The 17,942-nt window shown below is 37.5% G+C and overlaps 1 protein-coding gene and 1 long non-coding RNA gene across 3 annotated transcripts; both read left to right on the forward strand.

Annotated features, from left to right (window-relative positions):
- The first annotated feature begins 513 nt into the window (after positions 1-513).
- LOC126595901 (uncharacterized) lies at positions 514-5,841 on the forward strand. Of its 2 annotated transcripts, none has more exons than XR_007613753.1 (2): positions 514-1,352; positions 3,760-5,841. It is a non-coding gene; the product is annotated as an uncharacterized LOC126595901 (long non-coding RNA). The 2 variants fall into 2 exon arrangements; XR_007613754.1 differs by having other exon boundaries at positions 3,826-5,841.
- Positions 5,842-9,943: 4,102 nt separating this feature from the next.
- LOC126595310 (uncharacterized) lies at positions 9,944-17,583 on the forward strand. Its single transcript, XM_050261647.1, has 2 exons — positions 9,944-12,205; positions 17,314-17,583. Exons 1-2 carry the CDS (start codon positions 9,944-9,946, stop codon positions 17,581-17,583), a joined length of 2,532 nt encoding a protein of 843 aa, XP_050117604.1.
- The last annotated feature ends 359 nt before the right edge of the window (positions 17,584-17,942 follow it).

Here is a 17,942-nt window from a genome sequence, read left to right on the forward strand (position 1 = left end):
TATACATGAGAAGTCTTATATATGCTTATATTACAATACTAGATCAGTATATACAAGTATGTAATAAATTGCAACATAATATTCATTGAATGAAGTTGATTGTATATGTATAGGAAAATGCTAGGTATATCATATTTTTGTATCACATTGGTGTACTATCTCATTGGACAAGTGATTATGTACATGTTATGTCATGTCAAATAATAAATTTATTGAATTGTTGTACGTATCACTTATTATATGAGATGATACCGGTGTAGTATAAAAATATGTCAGGCAAAACAATAAATTGGAAGTAAAGAATTAAGTGTGATTAGACGGCGAATTTAAAATATGATATTTTGGTTGTTTACGTGAATAATAGTACTCTTTCTTAATAAAGAAAAACGGCTCGCTTGGTGACACTCACTTTCATTTTCAATTTTTTTTTCTTTTTCGGTTGAAGATAGAGAGGCAAACGTATGGCAGAAAATGAGGGAGAATGAAAAAGAAAAGAGAGAAACGAGGTAGGAGTATATGCACAATTTGTCCATCCTCCATGATCTTTCTCCATCTTTCTCTCCTGCATATCTGAGTCTTTTATGGATTACCAAACTCGTATAAATATGTGCGTTGGTATAAATATGTGATTATGAAGTTAAAAATGAAAGGATAATAATGAAGGTGGGTGAAGCTAATTGGGGATGGGATATCTGTAAGCTAGCTATTGTTGGTGAGCTAATTAATACGTGGGAAGTTGAATGGGGAAGGGCTAAGTGCTGGTGCTTATTTGGTTTTTGTGATTTATTCTTTAATTCTGGTTTTTGCTTTTTACAGTTTGTTTTGCAGATGGATATTTTATTGTAGCTAATTTTTACTTTCGGGATTTGGGGTTTCAAAAGGTTGGGGGCGGCGCCTCTCACTTTTCCGTTGGGGAAGTGGTTTTTAATTTAGAGGTTTTCCGATGGATTATAGAGCTTCAATTCCGGTTGCGATAAATCTTGAGATTATTAAATTAGTCTTTTGGGTAAGGGGGATTATTGATTTCAATTGGGAGTCTTGGGCTTCCTAGCTTGGTCCTCGGGTTTTCTCTTGCGGGATCTGAATGCCTGCAGTTTTTCCTAGCTGTTCGGTTGTTGATTAAAGTCGGAAAGCTTGAAAGAGTTGGTATTTTGGGGGAAGCGTTTCAAATTAGAGTTAATTGCTCTTCAATTTGGGAGTGCTTTGGAGCTCTGAATCTGATTGCTTGTCTCCTGGTGATTACTTGTAAGTTACCTAGGGATGGCGAGACTGATATGCGAATGTGGGTTGCGAGAGCGGAGCTGGTACAAGGCTGGACAAGGACTGAGAAGGGTGCTGGCTGTATCCAAGAGGTGAGTGCTAGTTCCTGGCTTGCTTGTAGGGGTGGGTTCGGTACGGTTACCGTACCAAAACCCTTGTACCAATTACCGTACCAAACTTTCGGTTTGGTAAAATCTATTACCATTACCGTACCAAACTTTCGGTATACCAAAGTTCGGTATTGCCAAAAATTTGGTTGGCATGGTATGGCAATGGTAATTGCCATTTTGTTTTGGGACAAAATATGTTTTTATTGTTTTAACCCAATTCAAGGGCAAAACTTTTTTTTTGTACCTTTATCTCATGCATTATAGATTAAATTCATCTATTATTCATCATTCACAATTCACACACATAATAATTCAAATGGAGCATCAAGATTCATCATGAAAATTAAGCTTACAATCCAAATAAAAGTTACGAACCAAAACAAATAGAAGTTAACAATCCAAATAGAAATTAAAGTTTCAAACCAAATGAAAATTGGAAGTAAACTTCAAAAAGGAGAATTCATTGATCAGTTATTCAAGCTTGAGATATCGAAGCTTTTGGAGGAGGCATTGAACTTGTAGAAGATTGAGTTTGTGTCAAGCTTACATTACAAACAGAGAAAACATATTAATTAGTAGCAAGAAGAATTAAAGTTGAAAACCATTTAATAACAAATTTACTAAAAAAATTAAAGTATATCTTTCTTGTTTTCTCTTCTTCTATTTCCTTGTAAAATTGAAGCATATCTTCCGTTGGTCCTTGTAGAAGTTTACTTCACCTGCCCTAAGCCAACCACTAGTACACACTAGTGTCTCAATTATTTTAGGAGTCAAGGATACCCTAAAAGGGTTCACAACCCTCCTCCCTAGACTAAATGCATTTTCACTAGCAACAGTAGAAGTGGGGGTTACAAAGATATTTTGGCTATTTGTGAAAGAATTAGGAACTCTTTTGTGTTTGATTTCCATAATTTTAAGAGATCAAAGTCACCAACAACAATGCTAATATAAGTAGGGTTTTATTTTCAAATTATTGGAATATTATAAATATGTGTTATATAATTATGTATTATATAAATTATAAATTATAAATTATATTGTATTTTCAGTATGGTACGGTAATACCGTGGTAATGGTATCCATTACCAATACCGTACCATGAAATTTCGGTACGGTACAATACCGTACCATTACCGATTGGTACAAAAAATTTGGCACAAAATCGGTATGGCACGGTTGGCAATTCGGTTGGCACGGCAATTTGGCAAAAAAATCCACCCCTACTTGCTTGTCCTTTTAATAGGATTAATAAACTTAACAAACTTAATATTGCAAGTGAAGCTTTGAAGCTAAAGCTCTGTAAATGAAGCTTTCGACTTTCGAAGCTAGAGCTTTTGTAAATGAAGCCTTTGAAGCTAGAGTTCTGTAAATGAAGCTTTTGAAGCTAGAGTTCTGTAAATTAAGCTTTTGAAGTTAGAGCTTTTGTAAATGAAGCTTTTGAAGCTGATTGACATGAGTGATGCTCATGAATGTTTATGTTGATTGACACGAGTGATGCTCATAAATGTTGATTGAGTGATGTTCATGAATGTTTATGTATGATTGGATAAGTAATGCTCATGAATGTTTATGTATGATTGACATGAGTAATGCTCATGTATGATTTGAAGTATTGGGCGTACTTTTGATTACCTAGTTGGTGGCATGAAGGAGAGTACGGGTTGTACATTTCATCACCTGGTTGGTGGCATGAATGGCTTGTTGCCAAATGATATTAAAGTACGGGTTGTGCATTTCATCACCTAGTTGGTGGTAATAGCGGCAGGTTGCCGAATAATTTTGGAGTACTGGGCGTACTTTTGATCACTTGGTTGGTGGTAATAGCGGCAGGTTGCCGAATAATTGTGGAGTACTGGGCGTACTTTTGGTCACCTGGTTGGTGATAATAGCAGCGGGTTGCCGAATAATTGTGGAGTACTGGCGTACTTTTGATCACCTGGTTGGTGATAATAACGGCGGGGTCCCGAATAATTTTTTGTGGTACTGGTCTTACTTTGGTTCACCTGGTTGGTGCTATTTTGGGCTTATGGACCTTCGCCCTCCACACAACATTCCAGTCCATTTATTTTGAACTTTGCCGTTTTTTCGTTTTTGGTTTTTTTTGTTTTTTTGTTTTTTTTTGTTTTTATGTTTTTTTTTTTTTGTTTTTTTGTTTTTTTGTTTTTTTTTGTTTTTTTGTTTTTTTTTTTTACCCTCTGATAGGGTTTATACAGATGTCTCTGAAAGATAAGAAAAATAAATTACATCATTTAAAGTAAATCCGACCCTCTGCTCAATGGGTCACGCCTATAATTCCCTTTTCTGCATGCCATCACCACCGCAATTATGTCTGTTTCTTTTTATCATCTTTTGCTTTTTGCTTTTACTTTCTCTTTTCTCTTTTGGGCAGATGGCAGACAATAATTACATGATATAGCTAGGAATTCTGTGTCCATACTCACTGGTATTTGACCAGGGTGTGGTCAAAAGAAATTTTCCAGCTTTTTAAGGCATAAAGAAGGGCAGCAATGCCATCATCAGGTATAATTCCTTCCTCTTTACTTTCTTCTTTTGGCAGGTGGCAGACAAAAGGAATAATAACAGACAGAGAAAGCTTATCTTCTTCAAGTCGTAATGAATGTGTTTTTGATAATCTCTTTCTAGCGCCATCAGTGGTGCCTTGGAAGTGTTGTACCACGTCGCGCCCACCATCTGCCACGCCATTGAGTCAAACCGTTCACCGAGTCACGAACCGTCCCCACCGGGCACCGCAGTCCACAGCCGCAAGACGCTAGCCATTTCTCCAGATCCGGCTCTCTGATTCACACTCACAGCAAGCTCAGGAATGGCGATTGTAACCTCCACTTCATGTATTCTTTGCTCCTGTTCTTCTCGAACAAACTTTAGCTGCTGCATGCATTCGTTCAATGCATCATCTGAATGAGTTGATCTTTCATTTGTGGATACTCCCTGCCTCAAAGGTTCCTCTAATTCTTGCTTTAAAACCGACTCTCCTGCCTTCTCACTACAATCACCTGCTATAACTTCTTCTTCCGGTTTTGCATGTTCTGGAAGGGGATCTTCTTTTACAGTGCGGTCTAGGAGAACTGAAGCTAACTTCTCATTTAGATTTTTCCTCGATCTCTCTGTTTCACTTCCTTTCTCAGCTGGATATGAAAATGTTTCTTCTTCAATTCTTCCCAAAGGAGTGGCAACTTTGTTAGTTGCAAGAATTGTCTTCTCTGAAGATTTTTTTTTTTTTTTCAAAGCCAAGCCTTGTGGTCCATGATTTCGGGTCACTGGGCAATTAAGAGAGAGACCAAAATGCTAAAACAGTGGTGCTCCAAGAACTGTTTCCACCATGCCTTACTGTGGAAGTCAAGGGAGAAGAAAACAACGACTTATAATACCACAAATGAAGAGAGACTTTCTTCTTCATGGATCAATAGAATCATAGGATGCTCGCACTCCACCGACAGTTTACCTTTCTCGGTGATAATAATCAATGAGAGAGAGAGGGAAGAGAGAGTAAAAAGAAAAAAGGGCAAAAAGGAAAAGCCAATGAGAAAAAGAAGTCAAAGAACAACGGGCCACAGGTAGAACAGGAGAAAGAGAGAGAGAGATGGGTTGAATGTTGTGTGAGTTAAGTGTGGTGGAAAATGGTCTGAGGAAGTGGGTGTGCATCAGCAGAAGAAGGCAGGGAGATGATGCCACGCCGAGTCTTGGCGTTCTCGAAGTGGGTGGTGGTGGTGGTGCCTCCTCATGACTCCGCACGCATGCAGCAAAACCATTTTTTAGATGGAGGATTTCCGAGAACTACTTCTTGTTGAAGATTACAGTGAATCCCTTTTGATGCTGGATCATTGACATCCCAATTTTGGTAGCGGTACACCCTTTTCCCCTATGACTTTCTGCTCTAAGATTTGTGAGAGTAACGACAAAAAATGGCGACTGATTTTCTCTGGTTGTAGGGATTTGAGGTGGTCCGAGTACTGAAGGGATTTGAGATGGTGATGGATTGACGAGTCTGCTTTTTTCAGGTGAGGTTCAATGGAAGAGAGAGAGAGAGGTGGTTGGAGATCTGCGAAGGTATTCTGGAAAAGCCCAAAGAGTGAGGTTTTTGGGTTCTTGGGTTGTGTAGATTCATGGTGAGATGAAAAATTGAGAGAGAATTGACATAGTTTTTCATGTTAATTTCCACAGACGGCGCTAAATGTTGATGCATAAAACCGGAGGTCTTGGAACAACGTAAATCCAATCATGAATCTGCAAGAAATGTAAATAACACAAGATGTATCGTGGTTCACCCCAAAGTTTGGGCTACATCCACACTAATTATGTATTTATTTGAGGGAGAGAGAGCTTTGAGAGGGGGTGAGAGGGCCTAGGAATTGGCCTCCCCTAATTGTGAGGGTGAGGGGTCCTTTTATAGAATAAGGACTCCTCACTTATTACATATTTGCCCATTCCTTTATCACATAATTATACTTAAGTCCCCCGAGTATTTGTATGAGATCTAAATACGAGGCCCTAAATATAGTATAAACAAAATTCGAAAGATTAAGGATAGTTATGGGTTTTCGTGGAATGAGGGTGAGGGTCTAGAATAGGTTTTTGTGTAGGACCTTAAACTGCGGTTTTCTTGTGATAGTCCCCCTGCTCTTGTGGATATCTCTTCTATTGCAGATATTGTTGATCCTTGTATTGACAACCATCACAATAAACTTCTACTCAAGCCTGTTGAAAATATAGAAATATGGGATGCAATTAAAAGAATTGGTGCGCTGAAAGCACCAGGTCATAATGGAATTGGTGCAAGTTTTTTTCATGAATGTTGGGATATAATCAAAGATTCGGTGAGTGCTATGGTTAAGGAATTCTTTGAAAATTGTACTAGCTTGAGGCTTATTGATCATACCAACATTGCCCTCATCCCAAAAGTGGAAAATCCTGAGGTGGTAAGTAATTATAGACCAATTAGTCTTTGCAATGTGAGCTATAAAATCATCATGAAATCATCATTTAAAGGTTAAAGCCACTTCTCGACCATTGCATATCTGGAAACCAAAGGGCATTTACTCCGGGACATTGTATTCATGATAATATTTTGATTGTGAAAGAAATGTTTTCTAGTTTTAAAGGTAAGAAAGGAAGGACTAGAGCAATGGGAATAAAGCTGGATTTAGAAAAAGCATATGATTATCTTAATTAGGAGTATATCAGGTATGTGCTTCTTAGATTAGGTTTTGTGGAAAGATGGGTGAGCTTAATTATGGAATGCATTACTTCAACTTCCTTCTCGATTTTAATTAATGGTTCTACCCATGGTTACTTTTACCCTAAGAAGGGAATTAGGCAAGGGGATCCTTTATCCCCTTATATTTTCATTCTTTGCATGGAACCGTTGATTAGACACTCTAACGAAATGGCCACTACCCATAAATTGCATGTTGTTATTTTGTCCTCTCCTGGTGGATTTAGAATATCAAATCTAGTTTTTGCAGACAATTGTTTATTATTTGCTAGGGCAACTACAAAGGGTGCTAGGAATGTACTTCATGTTCTTAATATGTTTGCCAAAGCTTCGGGTCAAAAGGTAAATTTCCACAAATCCTCACTTTATTTTTCAGAAAATACTAATTCTCAAACTAGAAATGCTATTGTGAATGTTTTACATATTCAACATAAAACTACCATCGGCAAATATCTGGGCATTCATAATATTGTGTTTTGGAAAGATCCAGTGAATGAATGTGAATTAATCAAAAGAGTTAAGCAAAAGCTTGTTGGGTGGAAGGCTAATACTCTATCTAAGCCAGGAAGACTAACTCTCATTAAGTCCAACTTATCTGGTATGCCGAATCATATCATGTCTTGCTTTAAATGTCTTATTCGAGTAACTCAGAACTTAAACAATGAGTGTATGGACTTCTTTTGGGGGAGATATAGGAAGTTAAAACCTATGGCTTGGAAAAAAGTGTGTACTTCTAAGGATCAAGTGGGGTTGGGCGTAAGAAGAGTGGATCATTTCAATAATGCATGTTTGGCTAAGTTAGGATGGAAAGTTTTAAAGGATGAAAACAATTGGTGGGTGCAAATTGTTAAAAGAAAGTACTTAAAGAATGATGATTTTTTTAGTTGCAAAGTCAAGCAGAACCACCCTTTGGCCTGAGAAGGGATTTTGAATAGTAGACATGTTATTAACAAGGGAATTAGATAGGTTATGGGTAATGGTGCGGATGTACTTTTTTGGACCCATCATTGGGTTTTTTCTTATCCATTGTTCCAACTAATTCCTGAAAATCAACGACAGAACATAAATTGGGACACTAAAGTGAGTGAGTTTATTGATCATAAAAGTTGGGATAGAGTTTGTCTCTCCCAAGTGTTGGACCTAGATGTTGTGAGGAAAATTTGTATGGTGCCTATTTCCCTTCAAAATAAAAGTGACAATTTCGTGTGGAAACACTCCTCTAATGGTGAGTTCTCAATCAAGTCAACGACTTGGATTTAGAGTAATAATAATCAAGAAGTTAAAAGGCAGACGCTTCTTAAGAAGATATGGAAGTTAATGATACCTTCGAAGGTAAAAAAATTTGCATGACTTTTTACTCATGAAAAACTTCATACTAGGATGAGATTGAGTAAATTTATTCAAAATATTGACAAATTGTGCCCTACGTGTGGCAATGAGGATGAGACTCAAAATCATCTTTTTCTTAATTGCGAGCATGCTAAAGAAATGTGGAACCTCTTTCAAATAAGTCCTTGGAAGAATAATTTGACTCAGTTTAATAATGTGTTAGATTGCATGGAACTAATTGACAATGTTGAATGCATGATTTGAGTGATCTTAGTAAAGCTATTTTGAATTGTTGACAAATATGGAATGATAGAAATAATGATTTTTTTAGAAGTATGATTCCTAATTCGGCTAGGAGTATCTCCATTGCCACAAGTGTATGATTCCTAATCCGGCTAGGAGTATCTCCATTGCCACAAGTGTAGGCTTATCTTTTTTTAAAGTTGATTGTAAGAAGATCTCTAGGGGTGATCCTTGTCACCAACACCCCATTTGCTGGTGTCCTCCTCCCCATGGCTATGTGAAATTAAACTTTGATGGGTTGGTTAGTTTGGATCACTCTGTAGCTGCTTTTGTTCTTAGAAATGAGGAGGGGCAACCTGTTGGTGCGGGGGCTTTGAACCTTGATGGTGCCATCATTTCGGTTGCGGAGGCCGTTGCTTTAAAGGAAGGGCTTTTGTTCGCTAGGTGCAAAGGTGTGAAGAAGTTGATGGTGGAAGGGGATTCTAAGCTTTGTCATCCAGGTGGTGCAAGATGTTTGGATTCCCCCTTGGCATCTCAAACCTATCATAGAGGACATCAAATGGTTGGCTTCTGAATTTCAACATATTAGTTGGAAGCATATTTATAGGGATGCTAATTTTGTGGCGAACACATTAGCTCATGTGGGTCTCACTGTTGCCAACCCACATTTTTGGGATTTTTGTCTTCCAACTTCGACTATGGAGGCTTTTAATTTTGATTGTATGAGAAATAGTTGTATTAGAGGTTTTAAGCTTTAATAAATTTCTTCTTCATTAAAAAAAAAAATCATTTGAATTGGAGATCGTTCCAAAGGTATCAAATAAAATGGACTTTTCATCAAGAATATGTTTCATGATCTTGCACCCAGAGGCGAAGCTATGTAGGAGCGAAGGGGGGCGTTCGCCCCTCCGCTCGCCGGAAAACAAAGGCAAGAGCGACGCTTGAACCCCCCTAGTTTGGCCGGAAACTGGGGAGCACCAGGTTCTGAAACCAGAAACAAAGGTAGCTCAGGGAAGACGACGGGGAGGTATTTTTTTTAAATTTTAAAATCCAGGCCAAAACGACGTTGTTTTTGGCCTGATAAAAAAAAAATTAAATTTTTTGGCAAACGGCGTTGTTTTGGTTGAATGAAATAAAAAAATATATAAATTGGGGGACCACTGGTCCCCATCCCCATCTAAACCCTAAACCAAATTAAAAACCCTTCACCTTTTTCCCCAAATTCCATCCCGTCAGTCCCCCCACCCCACCTTTTCCCCCCTTTCCCCCCCCCCCCACACGACAAAACCTTCTGTCCTGTAGCAAATAGACCAGACACATCAGTCTGCAACTGCAAGCACACTGCGCAGCCATTCCAAATTCCAATTAAGGTAAAATTTTTAATTTATTTCAAACCCTAATTGATTATTGAATATAAATTTTTGTTTAATTGATGTAGGATTACAAGGTTATACATTATATGGTTATTGATTATAGATTATTCATATGAATACTATGATTATTGATTTTTTTTTTGAAGTACATAAAAGAGGATTGATACATTATATATACATTACCATAATGAACCCCAATTCAACTAACTAAAACCCTCATTCAAATGCATTGTTGGTACTTATTAATTACATTTGTAGTCTACATACTCTACTATAGAATAAAAATTGATTATTCATATGATATGATTGTTGGTACTGATTAATTAAATTCGTAGTCTACTCTAGGACTAAGAGTCTAAGATATATTTGTTTTTCTTTCGTTATACAGTTACGTAATGGAACGATATTATAAGAAACAGTGCTTAAATCCTTCTCCAAATATTCCGGATAGTCCTCCTCTTCCTTCAAATATTCCGGGTAGTCCTCCTCCACCTTCTAGTATTCCGAGTAGTGCACAACAAAGTGAGATTACTGAGTTGGATGAAATATTAGCTAATCTTCCGGCAGACCCTGGACTGAGACGTCGAATGCTTGATTATCCACTCAATTGTCGTGAAGCAATTCATAGATACTACCTTCAAAAGGAACCTTGTCAACCTAAGTCTCACATCATACCAAGGAAAGCTAGCGATAATCGATGTTTTATTACAGGTTGGTTTGATAATTTTAAGTGGTTGGAGTATAGTATAGTAAAAGATGTTGCATTTTGCCGTTATTGCTATCTTTTTAAATGTGATTTTGATAAAGCGGGTGGTAGTGGAAGTGATGTGTTCACTACAAAAGGGTTTACAAATTGGAGGAAAGGACCCGAAAATTTTCGAGTCCACGAGGGAGGTGTTGGAAGTCTTCATAATAAGGCTATGCAACAAGCTAAAGACTTGATGACACAAAAACAACACATTGAAACATTTGTGATCAAGCAAACTGATGAAGCTCGCGTTAATTATCACACTTTACTAAGTGGAGCACTTGATTGCACAAGATGGTTGTTGCGACAAGGTTTGGCTTTTCGTGGGCACGATGAATCTTTGAAATCGAGCAATAGGGGTAATTATATAGAGCTTATGCAATTTCTTGCCGATCATAATGAGAAAGTTAGAAAGGTTGTGTTTGAGAATGGTCCCAAGAATCTCAAGTATACTTCTTCCGATATTCAAAAGGATCTTGTTCGTGCTTGTGCTATTGAAACTATTAATGCAATCACTAAAGATATGGAAGGTACATTTTTTTCTCTTTTGGTTGATGGATCACGTGATGCTTCCAATAAAGAGCAAATGGCGGTGGTATTGCGTTATGTGAACAAAAAAGGAGAAGCAATTGAAAAGTTTTTGGGTGTTCAACATGTCTCCTCTACAACTAGTAGCTCACTTGAAAAGGCTATTGAGAGATTGTTTGCTACAACAAATTTGAGTATGTCCAAGTTACGAGGACAAGGCTATGATGGAGCTAGTAATATGAGAGGTGAGTTAAATGGTCTTAAAACAAAGATTTTGAACAAATACCCTCAAGCATTTTATATTCATTGTTTTGCACACCAACTCCAACTAGCTCTTGTATTTGTGGCAAAGGAAAATGAGGATGTTGCCAATTTCTTCATCAATTCTAATAGATTGGTGAATCTTATTGGACCTTCGTGCAAGCGTCATGATGCATTGAGAGAGAAACAACAAGAACAAATTCAAAAAGCTCTTCATCTTGGTAATCTTGAAACGGGTAAAGGGTTAAATCAAGAAAGTAGCCTCATGCGTCCATGTGATACACGGTGGAACTCGCATTATGGTACTATAGTTAGTATTATTGTTATGTTTGAAGTCGTGGTGGAGGTGATTGAATGGATTAAAAGTGATCGCAACCAAGATAATCTCGGTGAAGCTACTGGGTTATTCAAAGACATACAAACTTTTGATTTTGTGTTTCACCTTTTCTTGATGAGACTTATATTGGGAATTACAAATGAGTTATCACAAGCATTGCAAAAGAAAGATCAAGATATTGTGAATGCGATGACGTTAGTGGAAGTATGCAAGCAAAGACTACAATCCTTGAGAGATGATGACTTTGGGGACTTGTTGCATGATGTAGAAAAGTTTTGTGAGGAGCATGATATTGTCATTCCTAACATGGAGGATTTGCATTTCGTACCTGGAAAATCAAGGTGTAAAGCTCCAAAAATCACAAACTTCCATTACTATCGTGTAGACCTCTATTTTCAAGTCCTTGATATGCAACTAAAGGAATTGAATGATCGCTTCAATGAGGTAAACACCGAGTTGCTTCTTTGTATGGCATGTTTGAGTCCAGTGAATAATTTTGCATATTTTGACAAAGAAAAAATTGTTCGTTTAGCCCAACTTTATCCTCAAGATTTTGATCGTATGGACCTCATGAATCTTCCAATTCAACTTGACAATTACATTCAAGATATGAAGATGCATAGTGAGTTTTCATCATTGAGAGGAATCAGTGATCTTGCAAAAGAGTTAGTGAAGACTGGAAGGTGTGAAAGCTATATGTTAGTGTATAAGCTTCTTACATTGGTTTTGGTGTTACCGGTTGCAACCGCTTCGGTGGAGAGAGCTTTTTCTGCTATGAAGATTGTGAAAACACCATTGCGTAATAAAATGGGAGATCAATGGTTGAGTGATAGCATGATTGTTTACATTGAGAGAGATGTATTTGCTTTTATTGATAATGAGCCTATTATGCGACGTTTTCATGACATGAAACCTCGTCGACAACAATTGTAATTTGTTTTTATTGATTAATTATGGAAGACATTATTATATACAAAGATTTAGTTGTTGCTATTTTTTTTTTAACCTTGCACTGTTTTAAGTTCGCCCCTCCCCCTGAGAAATCCTGGCTTCGCCACTGCTTGCACCATCAATTTATTCTATACATTTCAATAACTAAATGATTTGCGATTAAAATGATTTTTGTAAGAATGATATGCAAATGAAGATTAAGAAGTTAAACATTTCCTATTACAAAATTTGTACAATCAAAATACGTTATTCGTAAAGAAGAAATAAGCTCATTCTCCCAATGGTATGCAAAACAAAACCACACGGAACAATGCATGGATCACTGGGCAGGAATTTGTTTGTCCGAAAAGTACTGTAGCCTGTAGGGTTCAACGTTCCGCGTCTGTTTGAATCAGGCTTTAGTCCGTGTTCAAACTTTCAAAGATGGCGAAGTCAAACGGTTGATAATTTGTCCAGAAACTATGTTCATGTTTCTCACGTTTATATATATATATATATATTATTATAAACAAATAAGAAGAGCTCTCCAACCACAAATAAAACAGCGAATACAGTAGTTTTCTGTAACTCATTTATATTATATTATATATTTTACACACACACACATGTATATGTATATACCTAGTAACGATCCTTATTTTTAAAAAAAAGGTTAAATTTTTTTCGTAGTCTATATGATGTCATGGCACTTTTAATGTCACATTCGTGGTTAAAAAGTTGTTAACCAAACTCTCGTGAGCTCCATTACCAATTGAGGTCCAAACTTAAACTATTGTTAGTTTTCTGTCAAATAAACCCACATGAGTTTCACGTAGAGAGGCTAAATTCTTCTTTTCAAACCAAATCAAGAAACCATAAACATATGTCGTTAGATATATACTAGGCTTAAACTGAAATTGGAATTGACTTAAAAGAAAAAGAGGTTTAAAACTTGAATCACGTCGAAGGGTGAGACTGGTTGGCTATGGATCCAGCGAAAATATGAATAAGGGCTTCTTTCTTCTCCTCCATCAACTGACGATGGATTCGTTTGGCAACAAAATCAAGCAACTCGTGTGAATCCTTGGCGAACACGAGGGATGGGACTGATGTTTTGGGTGTCACAACCCCTTGGTGTTTTCCGTCCCTCACTCCTTCCACCCACCGCCCTCCTTCTCCTCCTCCAACTCCAGTTAATGGTTGCATGGATTACTCCACGAATCCCTTACTATTTGATCAACATTTTGCGAGGTTTGGCATGACCTTGGCATGTCAATATCGAAATTTTGCGAGGCTTGGCTTGTCATTGGCATGTCAAAGACAAGTCATGACACGCATTATGCTGATACTTTGCGAGTCTTGACGCGTTGCGACATACATTTTCCCTACATGAGTTGGAAAAAGACATGGCAAATCTAAAGTCACGACATAACTTGGAAAAAAACATGCAAAGCTAATGTCCAACAAGACTTATTTTGCGACATGGTAGCCAACTGTACTCAAGTGTCGTCGTTCAATTTTTTGGGTTGGCCAGTGCAATAACAAAAATTGCTTTTTTGGACTACGAAATATGTTCACATGACTTAGGACCCCAATATTAGACGGTCCACTTTTGTCATTCATTCATCACATAACAACCCACAAACTATAACAATGGTGAGCATCATATTGTGCGAGGAAAATGTCAAGATATTGAACGCACTTCGACATGCCATTGACAATGTGCATAGGTAGCCATAGCCTCACTTGTTATCGGCATAAAGCAAGGCTCGAATATCTTTTGACATGTTATAGCAAATCACATGAGTTGTACTAGCCTCGCTTGTTGTCGACATAAAACGAAGCTATATGTCAAAATACATGGCAAAGCTAAAGCCCCGACATGACTTGAAAAAAAAACATGGCAGAATTAAAGTCCCGACATGAATTTGGTAGCCAACTTTAAGATCGATAAACAATTTCGCACAATTGTCGAATAGGCCAAAGTGTGAGGAATTTTTGCCCAATTGTTGACTAATAGCCTCGCCTCTCGAAACATGAGTAATTTGAAAAGGTTGTGTGTAGGAAGAAAATGGGGGAGACGAATGGAAGCGACGCAAGGCTGAATCTCAATGGATATGGCAACAAGGCCACTCTGCCACTTACAATACCCCGTTGCGTATTTAAGTCGTCTGCAAAGGATTCTACACACTTTTTGGTGGAAATTATAATTCAAGGCAGCCACCGCCGCTCATCTACCGCGATGACTTAACCTACGACATGAGCCTTTGGGGGTCAAGGCCCCTACTGCAGGTTAGCAAGGCGGCGGGCGCATGCGTCACTTCTAGCTTGGATTCTGACTTAGAGACGTTCAGTCATAATCCAACGCATGGTAGCTTCTCACCACTAGCTTTTCAACCAAGCGCGATGACCAATTGTGTGAATCAACGGTTCTTCTCGTACTAGGTTGAATTACTATTACGACATTGTCATCAGTAGGGTAAAACTATCATGTCTCACGGCGGTCTAAACCCTACTCACGTTCCTTATTTGTGGGTGAACAATCCAACACTTGGTGAATTCTGCTTCACAATGATAAGAAGAACCAACATCGAAGGATCAAAAAGCAACGTCTCTATGAACGCTTGGCCGCCACAAGCCAGTTATCCATGTGGTAACTTTTCTGACACCTCTAGCTTCAAATTTCGAAGGTCTAAAGGATCGATAGGCCACGCTTTCATGGTTCGTATTCGTACTAGAAATCAAAATCAAATGAGCTTTAACCCTTTTGTTCGACACGAGATTTATGTTCTTGTTGAGCTCATCTTAGGACACATGCGCTATCTTTTAACAGATGTGTTTCCCCAACCAAACTCCCCACCTAACAATGTCATTGGCCCAGATTGGCTTGCGAGCAAACATTTGTTCCAAAAAAAGGGCCGATGCCCCGCCTCCGATTCACGAAATAAGTATACATATCCATATATATGTAATTAAACTATGAACAACCTTCAAAATTTTGATTTCCTCGTATGGCTATTAGTTTTGGGGTTGGACCTGGAGCTATTAGTTCTGAATATCTTCTTCAAAGCTTAAACATTTCCTGTATGTATGCGCTTATTAGTTATGAACCCTAGCATCTGACAACAAATCATTTTGGTTTCTTGATTTGGTTTGAAAAAGACTAATCTAGCCTCTTCATGATAGATTTGGACCTTAATTGCTAACTAGACTCATCACAAGGGTTTAGTTAACAACCTTTTCATCACGATGGTAAAATTGAAAGTACCATAACACCACATGGTCTAGAAAAAAATTTGACCTAAAAAATAATGTCATTTACACACAGTTGATAGGTTTAAGAATTACGCCTATGATTATATTTAATAGGTTTTTATCATAAATGGTCCCTGAAATTGGCTATCACCATCAAGATGATCCATGAAATTAAAAATCGATCAATGTAGTCCCTGAAAATAGGTGTCGGAAATCAATGTGATCCTTCCGTCACAGTTATATTAAAAATTCTATCAAGTGCTAATGTGGCATATAAATGAGCCCCATAAGTTCTTTTTTAATTACAAATAGTCCTTGGAATTGACCCGTGACATCAAAATGATCCCTGAAATTGGCCCGAGACATCAAAATGGTCTCTGAAATTGAAAATCAACCAATGTAATCCCGCAAGTAAGTGTCTCAAATTAATGTAGTTCCTCCGCCACAATTCTATCAAAAATTCTGTTATGTACGGAAGTATAATTAAATAAAAAAAATTACAAATAGGTTTAATAATTTAATAATTAATAAAAAGGTTGTCAACCCAAAAACCTAGTCCCGCAATCACCTCTGATCCCAGTCCACATTTCTCTACCTCCATCTATGGTAGCCTTCTATGTCTATTCTCTAGAAAAAGAAAATCTTTAATACACTCATATTTACATACTTCGACACCCTTCACCAAATTGGACTCTGATCCAGATCACCTTTGGTGATGGCTTGGTTTGGCGACGACTTCTGTGACATCACAATTAACATTTAGGCAATCAACATCCTCACAACCTAAATCTTGAAGAGCTTGATGGGCGCTCCCCTGGTGATCTGGTGTTGCAGAGAATGACGAGATTTGCTTTGAGATAATAAGGTTCTAACCAAGGCACGTCTATTGTTGGTTGAAAATTATTTCCAAACCCCCTCTTAGGCCTTAGCTAAGCATTGTGCCTTAGAGAATTTATGGAATGAATCTCTCTTCAGAGTAGGCCCTATTATAAGAAGAAAAAAATTCCATTGTGCAAAAAATATTTAGACAAATTTTTTAATTAGTTATTAAATTATTAACCCACATCAGCACATAATTTTTTTTTTATATAGAATTAGGGCGGAATGACCATATTGATTTGCAACATCTATTTTCAGGGACTCCATTGATCGATTTTCAATTTCAAAGACCATCTTGATGGTGTGGGTCAATTTCAGGGATCATTGTGATAAAAATCAGCAAATCTGGTGGGGTCCATTTATGTGTCACGTCAACACCTAACAAAATTCTTAACAAAATTGTAACGGAATGACTACATTGATTTACAACACTTATTTTCAAGGACTACATTTATTGATTTTCAATTTCAGGAATCATCTTGATGGTGAAGGTCAATTTCAAGGACCATTTGTGATAAAAACCTTATTTAATGATATATATATATATATATATATATATATATATATATATATATATTTAATACACAACAGTTATTCACAATTAAAGTTGGAATTTTGACTAAGTTATAATAATTTAATAGCGATCTCAACATTTTTGGATTCGAATTTAACAGATCCGTAAAGAAGAATGTCAATATATAGACCATTGGACTATTGACGGATCTACGAACTATATAATTCATTTCTCCGAATGTTAAGAGACAATGTGCATTTTAAATAACTTGAAATTTGTATTTTGATTTCTCAACTATATAATTATGTATTAGTTCGATCTGTTCGAAGCAGTGGCGAAGCTACATAGGGGCGAGGAGTGGCGTCCGCCCCTCCCCTCGCCAGAAATCAAGCCCAAGAGCGGTGGTTCCGCCCCTCTGGTCCCGTCGGAAGTGATGAAGTTATGTGTTTTCTGGGTTCATTGTTGCTGTGCACAGTGGCGGATTTACATAGGGACCTGGGAGGTCCCAGGACCTGGGAGGTCCCAGGACCCGTCGATGCCCTTGAATCTTTGCTTGAAATTTTCCGGGGACCCCTCGTACTAGAAGAAGAAGGCCTGTGCAAGCTACAACGTCAGCATGTTCACGGAGAAGACGATTGCACGAAGAAGAAAGAGATGTTCTATTTTTAACCCTGGCTCAAAACGCTCGTTTTGGCAATTTGTTTTACTTTTAAACAAAACAGAAAGTTTAAAACAATTGGCAAAATGCTGTCGTTAGTCATTTTTTTGTTTTAACTCCCCAAGCCCCCAGCACGTCCCCCATAGTCCCATCCTACTTTCAACGTCCCAATGCCCCCTTTTTACATGTTCACCTAATCTCCATTTCCCCAAAGTTGTCAAAATTCAATATTGTTTTTTGGTATTCTAACTAATCTCAATTAAATTATATTATATATTGATAGA

Source organism: Malus sylvestris, chromosome 13 (assembly GCF_916048215.2).
Source record: "Malus sylvestris chromosome 13, drMalSylv7.2, whole genome shotgun sequence".
NCBI lineage: Eukaryota > Viridiplantae > Streptophyta > Magnoliopsida > Rosales > Rosaceae > Malus > Malus sylvestris.

Bases quoted from the DNA above. Each gene is read 5' to 3' on its own strand.
- LOC126595310 (XM_050261647.1), top strand. From the start codon at position 9,944: ATGGAACGATATTATAAGAAACAGTGCTTAAATCCTTCTCCAAATATT. The intron at 12,206-17,313 runs GTGAAAACACCA...ATTATGTATTAG, and splicing joins CTTTTTCTGCTATGAAGATT to TTCGATCTGTTCGAAGCAGT.